This window comes from Bacillus rossius, chromosome 2, assembly GCF_032445375.1.
Source record: "Bacillus rossius redtenbacheri isolate Brsri chromosome 2, Brsri_v3, whole genome shotgun sequence".
NCBI lineage: Eukaryota > Metazoa > Arthropoda > Insecta > Phasmatodea > Bacillidae > Bacillus > Bacillus rossius.
Window position 1 is genome coordinate 103,898,404 of NC_086331.1, and position 27,289 is coordinate 103,925,692.

Genomic DNA, 27,289 nt, shown 5'->3' on the forward strand with positions numbered 1-27,289 from the left:
AAGATTTTGGTCATATTTAGTGGCTCATTTTCATTGACAATACTTAAACAGGTACATGGGAAGTTTTGACAATGCCCTTCTTCTACAACGCTAAATCTTAGCAAGCAATGGGCCATAATGTTACATTTTCTGCTTGGTTTATACAGAACTACAGCACTCACTGAAGCAAATTCTGTAAGTTTCAAAAAGTTTAACTCAGATGTTTTAACACTTACATTTTTATTAAGACTTTTACATGTATTTAGTTTTAATAACTTTATTGTTAAAAACTATAAAGCAAAATCTATTTTTCAAAAACACACAATGAAAAATCTATGTTGCTACATAAGGCACTACCCTACTTTCATGTTTATAGACAAAATTTATTATTTATTCTATCCAGCAGTAGCATAAAAAATGTATATTTACTTTGATAACTGATGATAAATTCAAACAATTCTATCATTCCCAATATTATCACATTCAGTAATTTTTCACAAAAAAAAAACACATAAAATACATATTTTACTACAGTAACTATCCTACAATAAATAAATGGAATAAATATGCTTCTATCTTTTAAAATTTTTTTCTCAAAACTATGTTTGTTAAAATTTTCAAATTCATTGTTTTCCCTAGCAGTTTTTTTTTTTCAGTGCAGTTTCATGTAGTCAGTGGCATTGCAAAAAGACATCAACATTTGATCCCACACACACCACACTGATCACTACACTGCTGTGTCCAGAGGGTGAAGGGGTGATAGTCCCTCCCAAGCCCAAATGTTATTTCTGATGTGTAAACATCTTAGCTGTCTGTGTACAGAATTTGGTAGGAGTAATGTTGTGAATGAAACAGGTGGAATGGAAATAACTATGGTGCTGCCATCTGTGGAAGACTCAGAAATCTAGAAAAGATTGCGGACCCACGTGATTTATCCGTATACATATTGCTTTCAAAAACATTGCATAATAATTTACACAGCACATACATAATAAAAATAAAATATATAATAGTACAACAATCCCTTATAATTTAAAGTCATAAAAAGAAATAGACACAACTTAAAAAATACATTAGAATCATCATTACAACCCTTAATCAACATTGAAATAGTGCAGTGTTCATCTTACTGAAGAGATACATCAAATTTTTAGCCTGCAAATATTCAATGCCATTAAAAATAAAAGAATTTCGTGATATAATTTTTACTGTTAAATCTTAAATGTTGAATCAGCTCAATAAGGTTAAGATTTGTTCATAGGAAGTATTTACAGACTGATTTCAGCATTTAAGCCTAAAACAAATACAAAAAAAAATATACTAAGTGTTATAATATTTGTTTTAAAATGTTCTAGGTTAACTTTATTTTAACATATCTTTGGGACTGCAACCTTTAGTTTGAAGAAAACTTAAAAGATAGAGCCACATTCGTAAAGCTGTGGAGAACCAACAAAATTTTAAATAATTTTGACGCCATGTTTGTTTGAACACAATTTTACTGGAAAATACATTATAGGTAGGTATTTTTAGAGTTGTGATTATGACTAATCAAGTTTGCAAAATGTATTCCATAATTGTTTCACTACTATAAAGTTTCCTTTAGCATACCAATACGCTTAGTATATCCCCCAATGTTTGTGAAAGTTACTATATATGGGTGCATGTTGCCACACGTGGGTCCACCATCTTGATGACTTTGACTTGTGGCTACAGCAGTTTCTGCATGCATGTGCACTGGACTTTCAACCTTTTAAATTTCTGTTGTTTAGTGGGCATCGCATTTCTGGTGCATACTAAAATTTCACCCTAATGCACTTACAGAAGTATAACCTCAAAAACGCAGGCGATGATCAACCGGTCTCGGGGGAAATGTCACAGGTTCAGCATTGAGGCATTTACATGTGACTTGTTTGGTACTCCTGTTGTTTGGCTAGCCCTGTCTCGCAGTACTGCTCTGACAACTTATAACCCCTTACTTTACTTATCACTTACACACCTCTGCAAGCACACAGGGGGCAGTGGCTCGTGGTCAGCGTTCTGTGGCATAGTCGTTACTTTTATTTACTCTAATTATTCACCTGTTACATCTGTTAAGCGATAGAGCAGGGTGACAAAATGTTAAGAGACTGGGCTCGGATTCCAGAAACCTCGTATTCGAATCCCAAATCAGACATCCTGATGTCAGTATTTTTTGTTTCGTTTTGTGAAATCACTCAATGTAAATGCTGGTTTGGTTCCTTAACATAGACAGCAAAATCCCCGATTTTTTATATGTAACATCTTAGCTCTCTGCATACTGCATTTGGTAGATGTAATTTAGTTAATGGAACAACAGCTGCGTGGAACGTAAATGTGTAACCACGGTACTGCCATCTGTGGTGGATGGCACGAACTAAATTTCACAAAGCTGAAAGAAAACTTTATAGTATTAACTGTTTAATGAATTTTAACAAGATCAACAGTAATTTAATAAATTCCTTGTTGAAAATCAGGCCAAAGCTTGGGTTTAGTATTTTTGATGTGTAAATATCTTAGCTCTTGGTATTTGGTAGCATAGCATTTGTAACAGTAATTTCATGAATAGAATGGATGTCACATAGAACAGAAATATGTAACCACATTGCTGCAATCTGTGGTGGATGGTATGAACCAAAGTTCATTGGGACAAAGGGAAAATTTATAGTATGAACTGTTAAATTAATTTTAACAAGTTGGGCAGTATTTTAGTAAAATTCCTTTTTGAAAATCAGGTCCCAAGCCTGTGTTTAGTATTTTTTCAAGTCTTTTTCATTTTTCTCAGAGCCATTTCATTTTATAGTTTAACCTTTTGCTCTGCAAATAGAATGATTTTATAGTCAACCTAGCTGCTCCGGCAGTGAATTTTAGTGGCGGGTGCGGAATCCACGTGAGATTAGCGTCAAGTAATGTAGTTGACAACCCAATTTTCATATATTTATTACGCTCTGCATTATTTTAAAGAATTTTCTGTTAAATTTTGTGTCCGAGTTTTGTATTATAAGTTTGTTTGCAACATGAGAACACACAAATTTGTTCATTACCGAGGTAAGAGGTTTACACATTACTGGTGAGAACTGAAAGACTGGCTCACATTTTTAAAATTTTATTTTGCAGGGTATTTTAATGTAACTAAATACTTTAATTCAGTTGTTACACACTTTTAATTCATCAAAAGTTGTTTGAAACTATTAAACTACAGTATTTGGGACCATAAATTTATAAATATTTCAAGCCTAGTTCTGACTTATTTAGGCTCCTTTCACACTGGGCCACTGCGAACGCGCCACTCTGCTACATTCGCAATTGCCAGTAGAGAAATGGATTTGGAGGAAGCAGGTGCATTGTTTGTGTTGTTTCTACAGCAAAAAAATGCAGTAAAATCACAAGATACTGGATTTATCTGATTCTTTGTTTAGTTATAGCATAACGATTTCTAAACACCAGTTTTTTTTTCTAATCTATTCTGAGTATTCCTTTACAGGCATGTCCCAGATTGCGATTCCCTCCTGCACTTCTAAAATAAATCTTTCGGTGTAGAAATTTGATTCCCATATGACTCGAAGAAACAGCTATATTGCAGAAAGTGGCTTGATTATAAACGCACCAGTGTGTGTACGACCCCGGGCCACTGCTGGCGTGAACATTCTATTCAGTTATGTTTGGTTCATGTTACCACGTTGTGGCGCATTTCTATTGGCATGCTCGCAATGGCCCAGTGTGAAGGGAGCCTTAAAGTCATGTTTTGCAACTGCATCCTTTCTTTGTATGATAGCCCCTCCCGAGAAGTCTTCCTGGAGTTGCACTAGCACAGCTCTGTAGTTTTCAAGGACAACTTCTTAACTTATGGCAACTAGCACTGCAGTTGTACATGAGTACCTTACCTCAGGATTCATACTCATGACAGGTGTCAAATTGTACAATTCCATTTATTCCACAAATAAAACCCAAAGACAAAAAAAAACCAAATCTTGCTTTAGAACATGTTTCCAAGCATTGAGAAATTTCAATCCATCAAAGCAAAAAGCTACACCAGAAACCTAGTTCAACTCCCAAACATATTCACTGTAAATCAATTCTATAATTTTTCAGCATGACCCGCATCCTATTTATTTGTGCCAAGGAACTACTTTTTGAATATTTGGGTCATGTATTTGTTCATTTTGACTCCTTAGCTGAAAAATGCAGTCTAGTGAAATCTTGACACTATTTGCTAGAGAAGATACCTAAACAAAGAAATGTACCGTTTTCATGAAATGGTACGGTTTGTCATTCTGCATAAAATTGTGTGTGGCGGACAAAGATTGAAAGGCAATAATGTGGTATGAATGTTTGTAGCGTAATCTAATTTTTTTTTAGTTTTTGGTGTGACAAATATTTTTGTGCTAGGTAATAGTTATCATTTTTTCTTTTCCATGAGATTGTTTGGTTTCTGAAGTTTGCATACTACAAAAAAATTTTCATAAGTTATAAAAGTAAAAATTTTGGATGCTAACAATGATAAAAAAATTTAAAAGTACAGAACTCAGAAATATATGTTTTTAATTTGGTGAATGGCACCTTATATCATTGGATTATGATTTAAATTTTCTCTGTATTATGTAATGGCCTCGATAGAAAACAAATGGTAGGGGCAGAGCCAGTGTGGCAGTTTTAAAAGGTGCAGTTACCGAAAAAATTAATGTGTCTACTTTTATGAAATGTTTTATATAATACACGCATTGTCTTACATGTAACATTTAATTCATAACCCTAATTGGACGTAGTTATGCAAAAAGGAACCAACCCACAATTTTGTTATATTTTATTTGAAAATAAATTAAAATAGTACAAGGATGATCGTACCGTCGTTGCTATTATTATATCAGTATTTATACTAGACCATTAAAATCATACCCACATTATGTTATCAATACGAGAATTACAATTTATAGTTAACTTTAACTTCAAAATACTCAGAATAGGTTTCATGTGGGTTGGTTCCGTTTTGCATAACTACGTCCAATTAGGGTCGGTATACATTTTTGTTTGTCGAGTGAGTGCTCAGTGAGAGTGATCAGCACACACAAGTGCCGTGCCCCTCAGGTGTGGTGGAGTCCCTGCCCAAGCCGCCAGTGTCCCGAGGCGGAGGAACTGGACATCATCCTGGCCGCGTGCGAGGACTACTGCCTGTTGCCTGACCAGTCCTCCGGAGCGGGCAGCGAGAACCACAAGGCCGCCACTCCAAAAACAACAGCTTTAGAAGATGATGACAACAAGAACCTACACATTCTTGTGGAGGCTGAAAAAAAACGCAAACCGAAAAGAATTCCCGAAAAGTAAGTGAAGCAAATGTATTTCATTTTATGAAATTTAAAAAAAAAAATAAAAAATTGCTCACTTGAGTCTGAATTTGACTGACAAACTTTGGCTGCAGATTCATCACAACTAAATAAGTTGAAAACTTCTTTATGACTTAAAGTCTAAAGTGCTTTACTAGGCTGGTGTTGTACATTTGATGTTGAGGTTGAACAACAATTTTACTGTAAATAATAGCGTAAGTATTTAAATGGGAACACTGAGCTTCTAAATTATGTTTAATTGAATTAAGTTCTACAACAACCATGAATTTTGGGGCTGTAGCAAAATTATTTGATTGAAATAATTAGAATTGACACCTTTTACTTTCCACATATTTTGTCATTTATATTCAGTTTTCCGCTTAGGGAATAAATAAAACACAATATCTGATTGTGATGATCTTCAAGCATTATTGCACTCAAAAACACAGCAATTTGCATAACCTTTCCGCTGTTTATTACCATCCTCATTGCTAGTAGTTTTGACCATTTTCCCCCAAGGCTGGCAATGCGCAGTGTTTTAATTCCTGCCTTTGGTCAGTTAGTTAACCACATTCGCCACCAGAGCAGCACGCACGGTGCCTATAGGCCTTGGGCTATCCCGTCCTCAATATCCTAGTTTGTATAGTCTTGTGTTAACCATTTATAATGCTCATCACTGCCATCGAGACGTTAAAGGCAAGTAATAAAAAGTCTGTTTTCTCTCGAATTCATGCTAAAAACATTTATATTACAAATTATAACAAGTAGCCTAATTTAATAAGTGGATAGTCTCCACGACTCTGGGTACAGATGTTGGAAGTAAGGTTAGTATGAATGTAGAATCCTGGGAACTCTGTGATGCCAAAATGGTGATTGTAACCTCGTTCTGATAAGCAATGACCAATATTTTGGATTTTCCTTTCCATATGCTTGAAAATTGGGCATTACGGGTATCATTCTCAAATCCGATTTTCTAAACTATTTTTCTTAAATCTTAATTCTAAATAAAATTTTACATTTAGGAAGTTTCAGAAAATATGACATAACTTTTCATACGAGCACTCGCAATTTTTTCAACAGAGTTTATGGTGATAAAGTACTTACATAAAATAATATATGTAAGATTTTAAATTAGGAATGAGCCCATCAAATCCTGAAATACCATCAAATCCTTAGTATTTTTAGTATTTGATATTCAAGGTGCTACCGCAAAGGGGGTTGATGTGTTCGTCGAATCCTAGGGCGCCACCACATGTATAATGGGCATGTGGACCCGGCTACTCTGTTCTCAGGGCCGTGACGTAGCCCGTGTGTGGCGAGGCCCGTTTCCCCCTGTATCACTGAAAACCTCCGAGAACGATGACAGGTGCGTGAAGCTCCTTCCTCTAGCAGCAATCGCGACTCACTGACCGTTCGTCCTCGCTCAGCAACTCTCGGGAGCGGAGCACTGACGTCACACCGGTGGGCGCTGGCCGACACACGCACACACACACACTTCGGCGGGCGGTCGTAGAGGGTGGTGGTGGAAGGAGGGGGCTCGCAGTTTGTAAGGGGGGAGGTGGTGGCACATCGGGCTCAGAAAGCGCAGCCCGGGACAATGTCAAAGGTAAAAGATTAAAAGAAAAATATTAGAGGAAATAAAGTAAATTAAAAAATTCAACAGTGATAACATTTGAAGTTTACTATGTCAGATTTTTTTTTTCATAGTTATCCTGTTACCATTCCCCTTGATGATGTACTTTTAACATATAATTATAGAAATAAAATTAAATGTGCATTGATTCTGGAAACATAGTTTGTAAAACAATTATTTAAAGGGTAGAATGCTTCAACACCATGGTTAATTTAATTTTTTTTTTAATACTTAACACCTAGTTTTGGATTTGAGGGGTATATTCGAGGTGCTCTTTGGGATTTGAATTGGGATGTGACCCATGACAAATTTAAATCACACTTAAAAAATTTGTACTGATTTTGAAGGCAGCTTCAGCAGTTTCCACCTTAAAAAAACAGTAAAGCCGTGTTAAGAATATTCTCAAGGTAGGTACTCAAAAATTTATTCTTATTAACAGTGAAAAATTATTAAATGTGTAAAGTCATATGTATTAATAGAACATAAGCTAAATTTTTTTAACTTACTATGCAGGAAATTTTCTTAACAAAGATTTTTTTAAAATATGGTTTTACTGTGGGTAGATCACTATATTTACAATAGTGCATACAACCATGAGAACCTGGGCATCCCCTAGCAGCTATTTTTAATTTTAAGAAGCATATTACGGTCTCTTGAAAGTGTGAGACAGAACAAGACTTTTAAGTCATGATGTCCTTTTTCTTGAACATCCTACAAATTAAATATTAATTAATTTTTATTTTCAGTATTTTTTAAATATTTTTATAGTAAATAAAATGCTTGTAGATATTGAGTGATATTTAAAGAAATTGTTATGATTGGTAGTTTCCCTGTAGTTCCTTAGTAAAAAATAATTTTAGAGAACTAATTTTTGACAATGACATATATTTTACTTAATTTTTAAATTAGATAGTCTAAAACAACAAAACTATCCATCAGATGAAAACTTATTTTGTAAAAAAAAGCTTAAGTTTTTACGCTATCCATGGACAGCATAATTTTTCTTAAGTTCTGATTACTCATTGTCAGCTTGCCGGACAAAAAATTAGTCACTCCTGGAGAAATCATTTCAAACATCATTTGATGCCACGTAACTCTGCCAAACACTATTGCCCCTTTTAGCCACTGCCAAATCCTTACATCTACCCATGTTGAAGTACACTTTCAACATGAAACATCAATGTCTCACTGATCACTACTGCCTTATGCTCACGTAGAGGCAGTACACGTATGGTTGAGCACGGAACTCGTTCACTGTGCCATCTGTAAAGGCTTAACGAACCATCTGTGCATGCGCACTAGGGTGACTGATTTTTTGTCCAGTTTCAATAATATATGATCACATTTCATTTGTTCACATTTACTGAGTTTAAAACATAAAACAACTCAGAGGGGAAACAAAACATGTAAATAAATTGCTTGAAAATATTAATTTTTGCATAAATTATGCTTATTGTTTTGGTGTGGGATACATTTAACTCGTACAGTCGTTATAAATGGACCCCAGTGAGACTCTCTCAAAGGTGTTGTGTGGCCCGTGTGGGGATGAAACTAAAAAAAAACCCTTAGTAAGTATTCCCTTTATGTTCAAAGACCTAGCCCCATGTGGCATACCTGAAGGTTGGTGCCACATGGGTGGAAACAAACACTGGTTCACGGTTTAACATGTTTACGTTCGTACTGTCGATTACACATCCTTACTACAGAGAAATACTTAGATAACGGATAAAACGCTCCACGGCATAAATTTGTTAGTTGGAAAATTGTGAGTCGGAAATAATTATTTATCCAAGCAGTCTTCCGTCCATAAAGGTACCGATGATTATACGAAAAGATTTGACACAATCAAATAACACAAACAGAAGTTACACATGAATGAGGTCAAGCAATGAATTTCTCAAGTTTGGACAGCACAAATTGTCTGTGCCACAAATAGCTTAATAAGGGACCCTCGCCGATGACCGTTAAATTGTATTGCAATTGTGACACGTGTGCACACTACCAGAGTAAGACATAATTAACATAACATAGTTCAACTCTTGTATTCAAATTACACAAACAGGTTACAATATTGTTAATTAAAGTACTGGTGATTCAAAACTATGAGACCTTGAAGTCAATAAACAAGGTACATATTGACTGTGGATACATTCGCTGAAAAGAACAAAGCCCTTGGGATTGAAAAAGAAAGAAATAGTTAAAATCATTTATTTGAGTGTTGTTTATGGAAGATATTGTGCCCATCCACTCCTCTTCTGGGGTTGGCACGCTATGCAAAGTGACTCATGCACATATCACTCATAGCACATGTGTTGTATTAAGTAATAACATACTAACAACCCGTAATCTTGTACATACAATATTTATTAAGTCATCTCGTCATCTTACATGTTTTATCACTGTCGAACCTGTGTACCAACATTACCACTGTCCAATCAACATTACCAACACACAACACATACCAACATTACTAACACATCATCATCCCCTTTCCACATACATTTAGTGTTTCCATTTTTTAACTGATCATGCTAGTTACTCATTGCCACTTAACACTTTATTTCTTTACCTCAGCTAACTCATCATAATATTTCTTTACAACAAGCATGCAACATCTCTTACACATACATTTTGCTCTTTACATACAACACTTACAGTTTGCACTTTACATTCACCTCTTGTTTAACACATTACTGAAATATGTACATAACCCTCCTCAAACTTCAAGCGAACTGACCTGACCTATCTCACCTTATTGACAATTAGTACATGTTTTCTTTTTCAGTTTTCTGAGAGACCGTGTGTTTGTGGTCTTTATTTGTGCCCCTAATCGTTCCTCTGTTTCACCTCCCACGCTCTCCTTACTTGGTTGAGCTTCGGCACTATTTGCGCCCCATCCTGGCCAATCCTCTTCCTACCCACTTGTTGCTAAATCATATTGGACTGTTTCCCCAATACCATCACTTGCCTCCTTGTTTGTGTTGTTACTTGTGCTAGATAACTCCATATCACTGTAGTTTTTTCTAGGCACGTACTGATTGTAAGAAGGCTTTAAATCTTTGGATGTACGCCTAACCACGTTACCTCTGTGGTTGGCAACCCAATAGGACCTAGGTGCTGTATCATATTTACTTATAATTTGACCCCTTTTCCACACTTTGTCCTGGATGGTTCTCTCTACCACATTCTGCCCAATCCTAAAATCTAGATCTTTTCTGCCTGCTGTTTTGTTATACCACTTCCTTGTCCGATCCTCTCTTTTCCTTAACCATTGAGAAACCCCCAGGTGTACTTTAGGTTGGAGTTTGTCAACCGTAACGGGTAGCTTGGTTCGTACCAAGCGACTGTTTAATAATTCTGATGGGGAGACTCCTAGACCTGGAATTGGTATATTTCGATAGGCTCGTAATGCCTCCCTATAATCAGTACCCGAATCAACGCATTTGCGCAGTAGTTGCTTGGCAATGTGTACCCCTTTCTCCGCGAAACCATTGCTTTGGGGGTACCTAGGACTACTAAGTTGAAGTTCAAACCTGTCCCTCGCGAAATTCCCAAATTCCCGGGAGCCAAATGGTACATTATCCGCAACCAATATTTGAGGGTCCCCATGTGTTGAAAAAATGGATTTGCAAGCATCAATCACATGTGCAGCAGTTTTACCTTGTAGTTCCGTTATGTCCAACCATTTAGAGTATGCGTCTATCACAATAAGGTAACTCTTACCCCCAAAATCCAAGATATCTGCCGATACTCGCTCATATGGGAGTTTGGGAATTTCTCTGGGCAGATATTCATGCTTCCGATTTCTAGGAGCATACTTTTCACAACTTTCACACTTGTTAACATACATTTCTACATCATGGGCCCATCCTGGCCAGTACAGGAGGCTCCCTGCTTTCGCCCGTGACCTCTCAACCCCACTATGTCCCTCATGCACTAATCGTAACATTTCTGACCGCAATTTCGTGGGCACAAGTATTCTATCCTGAAAAAACAACAAATTCTCTTCTACAAATATGTCATTACGTATCTGCCAAAAAGAACTAACGCTAGGATCAATTTTCTTTTTGTGTTCTGGCCATCCTGTAACACAATACTTCATTAATATCTGAAGTTGTGGGTCTTTATTAGTTTCTCTTTCAAACTGCGCTCTTCTAGATGGAGTAATTGCCAAATTTTTCGACACACTATGCACCATTTGCGACATCCCTACATCATCTTGGACATCATCAGTTATATAGGAACGAGATAATAAGTCAGCAACATACATTTCTTTGCCTGGTAAATATGACACTGACAGGTCATACGGCAGAATTTTTAGCCTAAGTCGTTTAAGACGTGTGGAGCCTATCTTGCTAACTGGTTTGGTCATTAGGGGCACCAGGGGTTTATGATCTGTGACTTCTCTTATTCTATACCCAAACATCCACTCATGAAATTTTGTTACACCAAAAACTATTGATAACATCTCTTTCTCAATTTGTGCCCAGTTACATTCAGTTTCTGTTAGCTTTTGTGAAGCGAAAGCTACTGGCTGCCCTTCCTGTAATAAGCATGCTCCTAGACCTGTCTGGGATGCATCACATTGCAAGGTGATGGGTATTGCTGGGTCAAAACTCTTCAAACATGGTGCCTTAGCTACTGCCTCTTTTAACTGACATAGAGCCATCTCATGACAGGGTAACCATTGCCATGTTACATCTGATTTTCGGAGGGTTTGCAGCGGTTGTTCAAGTTTGGACATGTCCTTTATGAAGGGTCGAACATAATTGAACATTCCTAGAATGCTTTGCAACTATTTAAGATTTTTGGGTGGTTTAATTTCCATCAAAGCCCTGGTTCTCTCCGGATCGATACTCATTCCCTTAACTGAGAAAATATGTCCCACATACTTAACTTCAGCCTGTTTATACTGAACTTTGTTAGGGTTAAACTTAACCCCTATTTCCCTGGCTTTGTCTAAAACCGCTTGTACAGCTATATTATGTTCCTCTTCGGTCTCCCCATAACAAATAATATCATCTATGTAGGCTATGCAATTTGGGATATTACCAAAATTTTTGTCCACTTCCTCCTGGAAGACTTCAGGGGCCGGAGCTAACTCATACGGCATTCGTGTGTACTTATATATACCATAAGGGGTGGAGAACATGACATAGTTCATAGCATCTTTACTTAGTCTGATTTGAGAAAATCCTTCCTTAAAATCAAAAACTGAATAATACCTTTTTTTGTCTAGCTTATCCTGGATATCTTGCAACGTTTTAATTACATACCGTTTCTTGAAGATGACCTTGTTAAGATCTACCGGATCTAAACATATTCTTACGGTACCATTGGGCTTATCTACAATCACTATATTACTGATGAAACCTTCAGGGTTAGGATCTGTTACTTTAACAATCACACCTAGGTTTTTCAACCTCTCTAATTCTTTCTCTAAAGGCCCTAGCCTTGACTTGGCAATTCTCCTAGGAGGATGTTGAAACCTGAGTGCATTGGGTGCAACTGTAATATTGTGCTCCCTGGGAAAGGAACCCAAACCGGAAAACAGATCAGGATTGGTGTTGATTAGGTCCTGAGCCTCACCCCCAGACACACAGTGCACCCTTTGCACATATCCTAACTCCATACATCCTGAAAGACCCAACAGAGGGTCTGATTTGCAATCAACTAGGTAGAATTCCAGATAGGCTTCTTTTCTACCTACTGTACAATGTAAGGTTACTATCCCCACTGGCTGAATTTGTTTTCCCCCACCATATGGTTCTAACCTTGCTTTAGTTTGCTTTATCTTGAACTGCTTGTTTACTTTCTTAAAGATCACCAATGGCATTACATTTACCTCAGACCCAGTGTCTAATTTGAGAGTGACTGGCTTGTCTTCAATGTGAAGTGTTTCCTTCCAATGTCGCTGATTAACCTTGACCTGGCCTGACGTTTGCAATGAGGATACAACCCTTAAGTGATTTATATTAAAACTGTCACTGTTACTATCGTCATTCACTTGCACTGACCGAACCTGCTTTGTTCTACAACTAGATGCAAAATGATTTAATATACCACACTTGTTGCACTTCTTTCCCCAAGCTGGACACTCCCTTCTCCTATGTTTGGTATTACATCGAGTACATAGTTGGATACCTTCTTTGTAGCTCCCACTGAACTGCTTACCATGTGTTGATTTAGTTATTTGTACTTGACTGTCTGACCTATATTTTCCCGTTGTCGACTTCACAGCATCAACACTTAATCCTTGTGGGCCGTGATTGGTAGATGATGCTGCATTTATCTGCTGCGCCTGCATCACACTTGCTTCAACCACCCGGCAATGTTGAGCCACCTTTCCCAATGAAGTGTCCTCTAACCTCAACAGAACTTCCTGTAACGCGCGATCTGTGCATCCTTGAATTACGTGATCCCTAATGATGCTCTCTTCTTGATCCCCGTAATCACAATAGCGCGCTAAAGTTTTCAACGCAGTTAAAAAATTATCAAACTTTTCCCCTTCTTCCCATTTCCGTTGTGCCAACTTAAAACGTTCGTAAGTTGTGTTCTTTTTTGGAGTACAGTATTTCTTTAATGCCGCCACTACATCACCATAACGACTAGAACTTTCACCATCAATCTTGAATGTGTTAAAGGTGCGTAATGCATCTTCTCCAATCAGACTCAATAGCAATGCACACTTCACTTCATCTTTCGCGGTAGTCTGTCCAGATGCGGTTAAGTACAGTTGAAATTTTTGGTAAAACATTTCCCAATTTTCAGCGGAATTTGGGCCATTAATATCAACCGGTCCCGGTGGCGGCAACAGCACTCCCGCCGACGCCATTATAGTATATCACCCGTTGCCGTTAGTCACTTTACCGTATTAGTTTATAACCCGTTTCGGCCTTTGTCCCTTCTTGATGTGCTAGGGAACATTTTGTTCATTATTATAATATCCACTCGACTGCGCTATGTTGTATTAAGTAATAACATACTAACAACCCGTAATTTAACATACAATATTTATTAAGTCATCTCGTCATCTTACATGTTTTATCACTGTCGAACCTGTGTACCAACATTACCACTGTCCAATCAACATTACCAACACACAACACATACCAACATTACTAACACATCAACATGTCAGTGACTGTGAAACAGAGCTAGGGTGGGTTATGGGGCAGGGCAGAGGGGAGTTGACTCAGGCTCTGTGGGGCTCAGCCCATGGACAATGTCAAATAATAGCTTGTTATGTTTTTACTTAATGGGTTACAAAACTTTGTTGAATCAGTCACTTGTTTCAAACTTTCTTTAGAATGTTTATACTGAATTGGCTTCCAATACAGACAATTCCGTGAAAGCCTACAAACTTTATACAGTGTTTTTACTGTTTTTAAGTCTTATGTGTCTGGTATTTCACCTAATTTTCCTTTTCCACTTTGTGAAAATTTATACTTTATATTTTTACTTATTCCAAATCTTAGATTAATGTATACATAATTTGTAAATATTTAAACAATGTCATGATGGATATTGATTGGTTGGTTTATACCAATATGTGAGTTTTAATGGTATTTTATAGCTAATTGATTCAACTAATACAATTTCATCCCATGTTCATATGGAGAGTTTGATTCAAGCCTCTTATTTTTCAAATGGTTCATAGCTCACTCTAAACTTTAAAGTTTTAACTTTCTAAGCCCTATTTACATAGGTAACCTTGCAAAGAAAAGCCACAATTACATTTTTTCCCACAAATCATAATTTAACTGTTACACCTTGTGCAGCAAACCATCATAATTTTTCTAGCTTCGACACAGTGGTAAAATTAAACTATTAATGTTTTTTTTTTATTTGCTTTCCGCATTTTAATGACTGTTTTATGTTTTCCAGGGCAAAGTCTTCAAAGCACTTCCCTCACGATCATCAGTTTGATAAGTCAGCTTTTTTTTACCTGGACATGCATCCAGACCTCAGAGAGCCCGCGGAACACCTTGGAATTGAAGTGGAACAATTAAACAATGACACAACTATCAACTATCTGCGAAAAAGGTACAATTTATAAATGTTTTCATAACTATTTTTAGAGAATTCATTAAAAATCGTCACATAGTATCACAAAGTCCTTTCTTATATACCTAAAAAGTATATTTATTCTGATACTTGTATATTTGCTAATCATTTATTAAAAAGGAAATTGAGTATGTATATTTTAATCAGTGAAAATTGTCTTTATCTATGTATTTTTTTCATTACTAAGTTTCAATTATTTCAGCTATAATCAATTGGAAAGTAGATGTGTCTGAATGAAGATACACATATTTTGTAGGTATCATTTTTGTTAACTGAGTACATGCTATATTGCAGTCTATTTAAAACTTCAAAGACTCAAGGTTCAATCCTGTGTGATGTGTTATATTTTCAAAATAAAGGCATGGAAATTTATTTTATCAGAAGATGTACACATTGAGAGAAGCAGCATAAAAATGTACCAAATTATGACTGACATGTCTGTAGGGAAAATATTAGTTTCAGGTAAGTGTGAAAATCAATAAGAGGCCATAATGTGCTGAGACACAAAAGGCACTGCACTCAGGTCATTAATGCAAGTCAATAGTATTGCCATGACTATAAGTAATTAACAAGCCAGGGTAAATGTTCATGCTTTCTTAGGCCGGCCACTCACACTCCGGTTTTCCTCAGAGGTCTGCCTCAAGGTGCTCTGCCTCACACGTTCGGGTTTCCTAGAGTTACCTTGAGGCGAATGTGTCAGTAGTATGCCTGCAATTATGGCGTCAACAGACGATGCTCTCGCTGTCGTTGGATTGCTTATAGCAACGGGGGAAAATGAAGACAAGAAAGTGAAATGCAAAGTGTGGTGCAAAGACTGGTTAAAATAAAGACAAAAATATTCGCACATATATTTGTTGAATCAGCTGATATTCGCGCCAAAAGATTGGCATGATTACTTATAACGGTTCGTTACATACAAAATAAACAGATGTTCAACGCCGATTGTAATTTTGTTGTTTTTATTTTTTCAAATAGAATGCACAGACGAATCCAAACACTTCCAAAAGAGGTTGCTCACTCATTCCACATACATCTGCTCATCGAAAAATGCTCGTAGTTCGCGTGATGAGAATTAACGAAAAAATAGCTCCTTCAGTAATATTTTGCTGCAAGTACACAAAGTCAGTGCGGCCTCAAACGTGGCCGCACCCAGCGAAAATTAACTTCGCCCCGAGCCAAATGCCTACGAAGGTGGCCGCAATTTCTAAATAATGTCCGAAAGAAATATAAAAAAAATTAGGTTAACTTAATACTCGGCATGGCTCTGACCACCAACGTTAAATGATCTATTAGCAAATTACTTCATAATTTGGCGAGAAGCCACTGAACGCGACCTACTGGTGCAGCAATCGGCAGACAACTGACTGAAGTCCTGCCACCGTCTCCTCCACGCAGGGAGGATAAGTCACATGACCTCACCGACCAATCACACGCACGCTTTATTCACGCTTACAGATACAAGCCAATCACAGAACAAATTACAATACATGAAAAAACCCTGTACACACATAACTCGGGGCTTCCCTTGATCTGTCTCTTTTCAATTTCACATCAAAATCGGGGACTCCCATTCTCATTCTCTCTCCCACACCGTGAGACAGCAGTTATCACTCAGTTCCCACGCAGTGGGGGAATTCCCGTCTTTATCTATCTCTGAGGGGAATTACTGTTTCTTTCTCACTTACACTTACAGGCCTCTCATGCCTCTCTTTCTAACCATCACACCAGACACCATCCCGTGTTCTAGAATCATTCCACACGTTAATGAACATTACAAACAGCAATTATAATACAAATTACTTTACAAAATTAAACTCATTTACAAAAAACCTGAAAAAGTAGGCCTAAACCGGCAAAAATCTAGTACAGCGACTTCTTTGTGAATAATTACATAAAAAATAGTAATGATTGAAAACGTCTCTTAAAATACAAGGTACACTCTTAAAACACAAAGCAAGTGCAAACATCAACCCTAAAATACATGAAAACGGTAAAATATAATTAGAAAGATTATTTAAGAAATATTTACATGCATTAAAAAATAGTTTAAAAGAAAAATATTTAATTAGGACGGCAGGGGTCTTGCAACATTACATACTAAAGGATGGACACAGATACATACATGAAACTCCTGTCGCTTGTGGCACCAATTATTGTGAAATAGGATATCCAACAGGAAATCAAACAGATGGAAATACCACAATGTCGGCTCATAAACTTTGTCGGCACCACTTCCACTTATATTCAAATTCTTCACTTTTTTCGCTTCTTTGCAGATTTTGCTTCTAAAATTATTAATTCTTTTAATTACTACATCTATGTTGGCAGTATGCTCTATTTCTCATTTTTCCCACTAATCGTCCGTATGCAGCCCCCTTATTTCCGCGATCGTGATATTATTTCGCTTTACTTGCCATAAGCAAGGAGAATCCTTGTACAGATTAATAAATTCCTCCAATACTTTGCGTGTTCGAGAAGAAATGGTAACCACAGCAAGTATTCGGACTAACCTCACTCGCGGATGTAGGGGGAGGCACTGACAGGTCGCCTCAAGGTCTGCCTGATCTCTGGTACACACGCACCAGAAACGTGTGAGGAATGGGCGTACCTTGAGGCAAACGAAGGTATTTTTGATTTTCACTCCCGTCGCCTCTTTCCAGGAAACCTCAAGGTACAATAACATACACACATTCCAGTCTACCTTAAGGTTCTGTACCATTAGGCAAATCTCTGAGGAAAACCGGAGTGTGTGTGGCCGGCCTTAGATGGTTGGCTGGGTTGATTTTAACCAGTGGCGGCCAATGAGTGCATTATCACTATCCCAAGAAAATGAGACCATTCCACGTAACTTGTGCTTATAAAATTAGCATATTCTAGTGTTAATATTGTGAAAATTTTAGTAAACAAAATCATGCTTAATGGGGGTTAAGAAATAGATTATTCCCTACAATAATAAACAATAGTCTTATTTATTTGAAGATGAAAACATTGGTTTATTTTACTGAATGTGTGAAATGTTATACAAGTATTAAAAAAAGTGTCAGGAAAACACCAAAATGTAAATTTTTAAGCTTGAATTCGCAACAAATACATAACTTCTTGCCAAAAATGGGTCAGTAATACAGTTTGTGTAAGGTTGATACCAATAAAGAACAGCATTTCACTGATGATCACGCAAAAATCGCTCCTCCTACGGTTGTACAGTTTTAACTTGCACATAGCCACACGTGTCCTGTGAGGGGGAGGGGTACCACCTGTCAGTGGCAGTGGCGTGCCAGGCTGTGCTGCATGCGCATCCTGCCTGTAGCACATCCCATCCTTAGAGTGCAGTGACAGTGTAATGACATTCACTCTCTCTTTAAAATACACAGTTTCTGCCACTAGCACGGTCCTTGTTTCAGTACGCACTGTTGCAGGATGTAGGCCCCATAGCACAACATTTTTAGACACCTTTGTAATTTTTCAGAAAAATTATTGGTAATATCTTAGTTATTGAATGCTGTAAACGGAAATTTTTAATGAGAATTTTGGAAATAAATGCACATTCTTTTTGTCAAAAGCATTAATATAATTTTTACTTTTAAATATACAGAACCAAAAGTTTCCATCTTGATTTCAAATGCCTTTGTCAACAAAAACATTTTTACGGTGTAATACTAATATTTTGGCTCTGTTCGAGCATAGCATATGATTTAATGGCTTGCGTGAAGTATTAATGACAAACTGCTAAAAATAGTTTCTCGTGTAAAATGATTGGCATATACAACTGGTGTTTTCAGAATAACTACAACTCTAATGATACTGTTAATTGACACTATTTTGTAATATTAAAAAGATGTTTAAATATTATTATTTTTAAACCTTTTTTAAATTTACTATGGCATAAAAAATTATATATTTAGTGCAATTAAGTTGTATGATTTATTAGCGGAATGCAACTATTCCATGTTGCATAGTAGTTTTACTCTGGCAACAGTGAGTGCCATTTGCTTGATGTTGTACCTCCTGGCAGGATTCAAAGTCCAGGCTTGACCCAAACAGTAGCCGGTCTCTATGGCAGAACAAGCCCACCGGTTTTATTATTTTTTAACATTATACTTCTGTCAGCACCATAAATTGGGCTTTCAGCCAATAATCACAGAAGCCTTATTTATTTAAGGAAGTGCCATGTATTAACAAAATTTCAGATAAGATTTTTTTTCTGGCATGGTCTTGGTCTACAAGTGATGCTATACTCTTTCGCACACCAGTCGCTTACAGCAGTATAGTGCAGGCCGCGGTCTGGGGCGGACACACTGTTACGTGATAAAACTTCAACTTTGGTATCTCGATTCTTCGTTCCCATTATATATAGTCATTCTTCACATCCCTTTTATTTAAATTCTTTCCCCACACGTTGCTGGATCGATTTTCCAGTGTAGGGCCCCACTACTTCAACTCAACTCCGTCACGCTGATGCACCGCGGAGTCTCCATTTAAGGTACTGGCTACTCCAGGACGGACGAGTTTCAGTTAATTTTCCCGTGCTTACGTCTGCTGGGATCAGCAACGTCCTTTAGCATTTACTAATGTTGAGTCATGGCGGCGACACATCGCACCTGAACACATAGTTAGCTTTACAAACATACGGTACTGTCTGAGTCCAACCACATAACAATTCACCAAGAGACTGCCATTTGTGCATATGTGTACAAGCATAGTTAGAAATTGTGTGGTGTGAGCCTAATGTATCATATGTAACGTGCTCTTGTAATAAAGTAACATGTTAGTAATTCATGCATGTTTCTTCAGAGTCTTCCCATTGCTAAAATCATCTAGGAATCTTTTTTTTTCACTGATTAGGGAGGTTAACAGTGTAACAGTTAATTTCTTGTAAGGGACGTCAACCACGGACCTAGTTGACCACGCTGGGGCTGACGACCCAAGACAACACTTCAGTGGTTAGACACCTAGATCTAGCCTGCTGCCACCCCCCTCCCAGGAAATTTATCATGCCTTAAGCAAGCCAGTATCCACTAGGCCCACCCTGGGATTCCAAACACAATCTGCGGGTGATGGCATACTGTGTAATGCTAACTAAAAGTGAGATGCTCTATAAACAGCACAGCACTAATTAAATTAGTAAAAAGGTTGTGATTTGGGATGATACCTACTATGAAAGTGTTAGTAACACCGAACAAATTAGGTTATGTCTGTATTACACGACTTCAAATTAATAATCACAATTTACAGTTAATTTTATTTTTAATACAAAAAACATTTTTATTTACTCAACTTGTACACTGACTGTCAGAACTGTAGTTGCCTTCTGTTAAATTAATGTAAATGGCAATGAAATCAGGTCATGTTCCCAAGAACCTAGATTAAAATTTCTGCCCGACTATTTTGTTTTGGTTTTTATTTGATTTTTTAAACTCAATCTAGGCTACCACATGCATCCATTGCCAAAATTATAGAAATCACAATTTTCTTTTTGTTTAACCCTGGTATTGCATTGAATAAAACATTTAAAAGTTTGGTAGCAAAGGCTGTTTACACTTAAAATGTCATTACTCATCCTTGTTACACAGCTCTGACTGACTCTTGACTTTACTGATCAGTATCACTAGGTCCTAAAATCCTTCTGCCCAAGCTCATTCGAAATACTTAACTTTTGTCCCAAGTTGTAATTTCACCTGCGCTTGTAGTTATTATGTCATATGCAGTAATCAGAAAATGCTATTGCATAAATTTTTGATAGTATTTCACAGATGTTTCTGTTGTAATTCCACTATTCTTTGAACAGGTTTGGTGAGCAAGTCCTTTTAGAAGGTCGAGTCAACTTGACTGCTCTAGAAAATGAAGATTTGAGATGTGGTGGGCAAATGTTTACAACAAATCTTACACAGAACACATTGAAGGAGCTGGCTGCAGACTGTATGCTGCAAAAATGTCGCTTCAGGTAAATAATAATTGATGTGTGTGTTTCAATGTCATAAGCTACAGCCATGACGACTTAGCCCTCACAATGTTTTATGTCCTCTGGGCATCCAAACTATACTGCATGTGACGTATTATTCATGGCTCAAATATTAATCACAAAACATTTTTACCCATTCTTTCTATCGTCATATCTGGTAAAGGCTTCAAAATATTATTTGTAATGACAGTGGTGATTAAATTGTAGAATATTTACAGTTTTTATTAAATTTAAACACTATAAAACACTTTCCTTGTAATAGGCCTTTCCTTGAACTTAATTAATTTATTAAAAGTAAACTATTTTGTGAATTTTTCAGAGAAGGGGGGCCAAGAGTCTGTCCACCCGACTACAGGGAAAGTGAAGATAACATATTCTGGATATATTTCCTGCTCCGATTTTTCGGAACGCTAATGTTATCGGGTGGAGTCATGCTGTTGGATCCCATAGCACTCATGATGATACAGAAATATGGAGGAGAGTTTGGTAGGGAACGTCTGTTCTCCACGCTTGGAATGGCTATATTTTCCCCACTCACAGGACTTCTTATTGACCATGATAGCAGAAAGAAAGGTAACTTTTCAGAAATATGTCTGATTTAAGATACAAAGTGGTGGTCTGAAAGAATTACTGCCTTAAGAGAAGATGTGTTACAGAGACGTGCCAATTCGTTTAAAAACTCATTTTGATTCAAACAGCTGATTCAGCCAGTAACCGGTTAGGATTTTCAATTATTTGAATTTATCCATGTTCACATTCCAATTTATTGTTGAATATAAATTATAACCAAAATTAATGGAAATATCCATATATAGAATGTGCTTTAGAAAGCTGTGTCAGAACTCACTCCAATTATTCCTGACATGCTAATAGAGAGAATGATCTACATCACTCGGTGTCAGCCTCAAATGGGAACAACTGTGGAAGCCATTAAACATTTAAGGGGAAAATCATGGGAATGTTGTGGGACATTATGAAATGCACATGAGGGCAAACAAGAAAAGTTTTTGACGTGACGTCTAATAAATCGATGAACGCCGGCTGCACGCACGTAAAAGTGTCCCGTAACACACATTGTCCCACTACGATGTGTCCTGTTACGCTCATTGTACGCTTGCGCCACATCTCTCTTCCACTCGATTGGAACAACCATCGATTTGACTTTTCAATCATGTTTTCGGCATTTTAATTATTAATATTATGTAATTTAACGATCGTCCACCGATTTTCAGCACAATCCGTACGGTCATTTAAAAGTAATGTTGAATTTTCAAATACGATTTTGTACGAACAATGGTGTTTTACAGTTGCACATAATAATTCAAATTACACCCGGGATCTTTTGCACAATATTTTAAAAAATATTGTAACACATTATATAAGTTTGATGTATATGGGATGCGTATTTGTTATAAAATCGTATTATGAAAACAAAATAATATTATTCCCCTACGGTGTAGCCATCTACGGTGACGGACCAGAACCGAACGAATCGCGCTATCTATCCGCTTTCCGCAGCAACCAGGCACTCTGTAATACATATTTTCCTTTGTTTATCATGAGGGGCGTTATTATTAATGAATTATAAAAAAATTTCATGCCCGGGGCCACAATTGCATATCATTTTGAGCACTGGAAGACATAAAAACGTAAAATATTCTCGACGAATATTAATCTCGGCCCCAGCGCACCACGAGCATCTGGGTTGGAGATTATAGCCTAAATTTTATTTAAAAAAGTAGCATCTTTCAGCGAGTGCAGTAATAATAGGTTATGTTACAATTGACTAAAAAGTTATGGTGATTCATATAATTGATGATAGATATTTTTGATTACAGTTTATTTATATGAAAACTTGTTCATAATTATATTTAAACTTTATAACTAAATGCCAGTTTTTAATATTAATTACAAGTCATCTACACGTGAACTGTTTCGTCGACTGTTTATAAAGTGAAGTGAAAAGTTAATGTGTTTTTCATTGCTTATAACAACATCAATTTCGGCAATAAAGGTTAATTATTCTTGCATTTTAAAAATCTGATTACTAGTATAATTTAAAGTATTTATTCTTTTATTATTAAAATAATAATGATTCAATTTTATTCATAAAAGTATGCAATCATTTCATCAATGTTTTGTTATGACGTTGTCACGTTAAACTATCGTCCGTAAACCGAATTTACAGACAACCAAATTTTTCGTGTGTTAATTAAACCAAGTTCTTTGTTGAAACACCAATCATGTACAAAATAGGGGATGATAGATTATGAAACATAAAGGACTTCTTTAACAATAATAGTGATCTTAATGCACAACTTTCGCAGATAACTTTGGTAGTAACAACATTAATTTCTGTCGTGGAATAGTTACAAATATATTACAGATTAATATTACTAAACATTAATTGTCACTATCACACATACCAGTGAGATTAAAGACATAAATTGGGCATGAAAAAATCCCTTAATCCAGTATGTACTATAAAACTATACAATAAATAGACATGTTTCACCATTGGTTTGTAAAGTGGAGCAATTACACCATGGTGTGACAGCCGTGACATCCCTGTGCTTGCCAAGGCATGATGATTTTGCAGTGGTTTACCATTGCCTACAGGATACATTAAGGGTGGTATTCCAAGACTGTGGGCAAGATAGCGAATAAGCCCTGTCTTGTTGGGATACAACCATAACCAAACTTGCGGGCCGTATTCCAGAATGTGTCCAAACCGAATCCTAGTAAGGAAACAAATCAGCAACCGTTTTAATAATCAGTGCCCTGCGCAAGGTTAGAAACTGGTTTCAATGCATTCTAGCAGAAATGTCACAACCATCGACACAATTGTTACGGCAAAAATACACTGCATAGCAGCACCATCGCACAAAAATATAACAAACTTTATAATTTTTTAAGTTATGATTATTTCCTGTTATGACCGTTAAAGTGTACAAAATGTATTCCAGGTTATTTTCGCTATCATACTGTTTCATTTGGCACACCAACAGACTTGGTATGTCCCCGGATGCTCACAAAAATCACTATATACGAGTTCATGGTGCCATACGTGGATCCACCATCTGGGCAAAATCAATAAAAAAGTGAACTCTCCCCATGCACGGAATTTAGGCAACCAATTGGCAACAAATAAAAATAAGGAACTGGCCGTGTTCTATCGTACACTAGGAATACGGTTAGGGTACAGGTGTAGCATATTCAACACCTAAACCCTTATTTTTGTGACTTGGAATACCAGCTTAGAGATTATAATTGCACTTAGTTTTGTTTGCTTAACACACTTTAAGAAAAATTGAGAGTTAAAATACACTTAAATTTAACCAAAAAGGTAAGTTTTATACTATAATAAAAAAAAAGAAATATCTAGAATGTTTTAAATGTCTAAAGAATTAGGTATTATTTCAGTATATATATATATATATATATATATATATATATATATATATATATATATATATACACACACACACACACACACACACACACACGCACACACACACACACATCAATATCTTATGTACAATCAACTTCAATGGCTCATGCCTCGCAACACACTCATCAATAGACAGTTGACTTATTGTTTTCATTGCACCTTACTTTTCTTTTGAAGTGTGCATATGGTTTATGCTAGAATCAACTGAATGTTCCAGATAGATGGAGATATATTGTTTTCATTGCACCTTACTTTTCTTTTAAAGTGTGCATATAGTTTATGCTATCAACTGAATGTTTCAGATAGATGGAGATACAATCTCTGGTCTCCCTTCAAAATACTTGTAGTAAATGACACAATGGAATATAGTATACAGAGTTTTCATGTAATGCTGAAAGAAGATGTATACAATTATACACTTAACAGGTTTAAAGCTCATCATTTTTAACTCAAAAATTCCAGTTCTGTATCATGATGGAGGAAACAAGCCTTGATTAATAATCTCGGGGTGCCTGTGCCAGTAACAATTGGAAGCAACTAGTGAATATTTAAATCTGGCTTTGCACAGTGAATGAAATAACTTTCTAGTATTGCTGAAGTTATTGCTACTAAAGTAGCTAGTTGCAGAAAGTGAACTATTCCTTGGTGCGCAGGTTACACGGACTACGCAGCCGCGTTCTACATGTACGACGCTCTGCTCATGACTTCGGCCATCACGGTAATGCTCATGCCCCTGGGCATGAAGTTACCCGCGGACAATGTCCTCAGAGATCTGCTGCGAATCATGAGGCTGCCACACGTCACGCTGTTCATCATATTTTTGTTCTTGCTTGGCAACTTTTGGGGATTCATTGAATCATTTCTCTTCCTGTATCTCAAAGAACTTGGAGCTTCAAACTATTTGCTGGGTAAGTAAATACTGAACAGGTGGGAAGTGAATGCATGAGAAAAAAATATCCCTGGTTGTCTTCTTAAGCTGTCAAAATATTAAAGATTCTAACTTAAAAACTGTAAAGGAAATACAACGTATTCAACACACCACAGTGGAAACAGCAGAGTACCGAGCTCCATGCACTTCCAACGACTACGGATTTTCCGTTATTAATACTGATTTCGACGACCTGTTATGGAACTACAGTGTGTTATTTATTTATTACATGAAAATAGACACATAAACAGCATTGTGTTTATCAGCATTTCGTACTAGAAATATTACCAGCTCATGTGGAACATGACCTTTTGTAAAGAACATCAATTAATTATAATTCCTGAAACTCATTTTAGCTTTCCCAAAATAAAGTTGTTTGATAAACTGCATTATTTAAAAATTATTTAATGAATCGATCAGCTTGTTTCTGTATAGGAGTGATTGTTAATTATTTTTTAGTCTCTCTTATTTGGCATAAACTTAATAGCATTTGTTTTATGCAAGTTTTATTGCATACATAAATGTGATTACTAATGGTTGTCTCTTAAGTTGGCAGTGCTGCTTTATACACCAGCACTATCTGACTCTATTTCTTCTCTCCAACCACTTAAGATTAGTTTAAAGGAAGTAAATTTATAGCTATGTCAAAAGGAAGCATTCAAGCAAACACCTTGTAATTTTATGCTGTTTCATTAGCGTATCCAGGGTAAGGGGGGGGGGCCCTATGGGGTTAAAGCTCCCCAAAAAGCATCTGGGTCCACTCCAAACAAATCTCAAATTTAACTTGATATTATCCTAATTTCTTATTACTACCCTACCTACAGTACAATTTTCATCACTTTTATTTACTTACTTAATCCATTTTAAGTAGGTATAGTATGTTTTCAAATTTTAAATTGAATAAGCATGTCCTCAGCTGGGTCAAGCCCCTCCCTAACCAAAATCCTGATCCACCATTGTGCTGTTTGTACAAGTAAATAAAATTTCCCCAGCTATGAGTTAAAACATTTTCAAAATAATTCATTTATTTTTAAAATTAATAATGTTGTTCTCTACCTTAGATTTTTGTCTGAATGTTGGTTATAAATTCAAAAAAATTACTACTAATTTTTAGTAATTTTTTTTTCAGTCTCAAGCCTTAATAGAGATATGCCACTACAAATAAAATTTTTTTTAGTTTACATATTTTAAACACTGGCAGGCTGCCCTGGCGAAGCAATGGGCATGACTAGAGTTGGCTCAGACTGGTAATTTACCAGGCTTTTATGCAATTGTTATGTCTCAATATGGTCAGTGAAAACCAGCAAACCACTCTTGTTCAATAGGAAGGTAGATAAGTACGCTATAATGGACACAGATAGCTAAAAAATGTTTCAGAAATTTTTCCTCCAGGCGTAGAAACATTACTTTAAATAATGTTGTTTGTTTATCATGGTTTGTTACAAAAATTCTAATGAAAATTTTCTTGTGTTTAGGAGCTACAATAACTGTTGGAACAATAAGTAGTATACCATTCCTTTACGGTGCAGGTAAACTAACTCGTAAATATGGTCATGTAAACATCATCATAGCAGCTTTTTTTTCACATGCTGCTCGTCTCATTGGCTACTCCTTTATAGAGTAAGTATAACTGTATTATGACAAAATACAAGGGTTGTGAATAAAGTAATGGCAACATACCTGGAAAAAAGGCTTTAATACATGAACAAGCAAACAAACATTACATTCCTTCAATATAATCACCAGCACAGTCTTGTTCTTTTAGCTAGATGTCAGGAAGCCGTAGGTTACTGTTGCCGAGGTGTTGTTTGTTGATGTCAGCGACGGAGTGTTCTGCTGCTCGGACCACAGACGACACGTCAGGTAATCGTATGCCTCCAAGGGGGTCTTTCAACTTAGGAAAGAGGTCATAGTCACAATAACTCATGTCAGGTTA

General features: G+C 36.5%; 1 protein-coding gene across 1 annotated transcript in view; it reads left to right on the forward strand.

Annotated features, from left to right (window-relative positions):
* Positions 1–27,289, forward strand: part of LOC134529542 (uncharacterized) — a 46,913-nt gene that overhangs the window by 12,073 nt on the left and 7,551 nt on the right. Inside the window, exons 5-10 of the mRNA XM_063363744.1 lie at positions 5,080–5,312; positions 14,836–14,994; positions 20,801–20,956; positions 21,294–21,547; positions 25,079–25,333; positions 26,829–26,973. Coding sequence (XP_063219814.1) covers positions 5,080–5,312; positions 14,836–14,994; positions 20,801–20,956; positions 21,294–21,547; positions 25,079–25,333; positions 26,829–26,973 — 1,202 coding nt within the window. The remainder of the gene's footprint in view (positions 1–5,079; positions 5,313–14,835; positions 14,995–20,800; positions 20,957–21,293; positions 21,548–25,078; positions 25,334–26,828; positions 26,974–27,289) is intronic.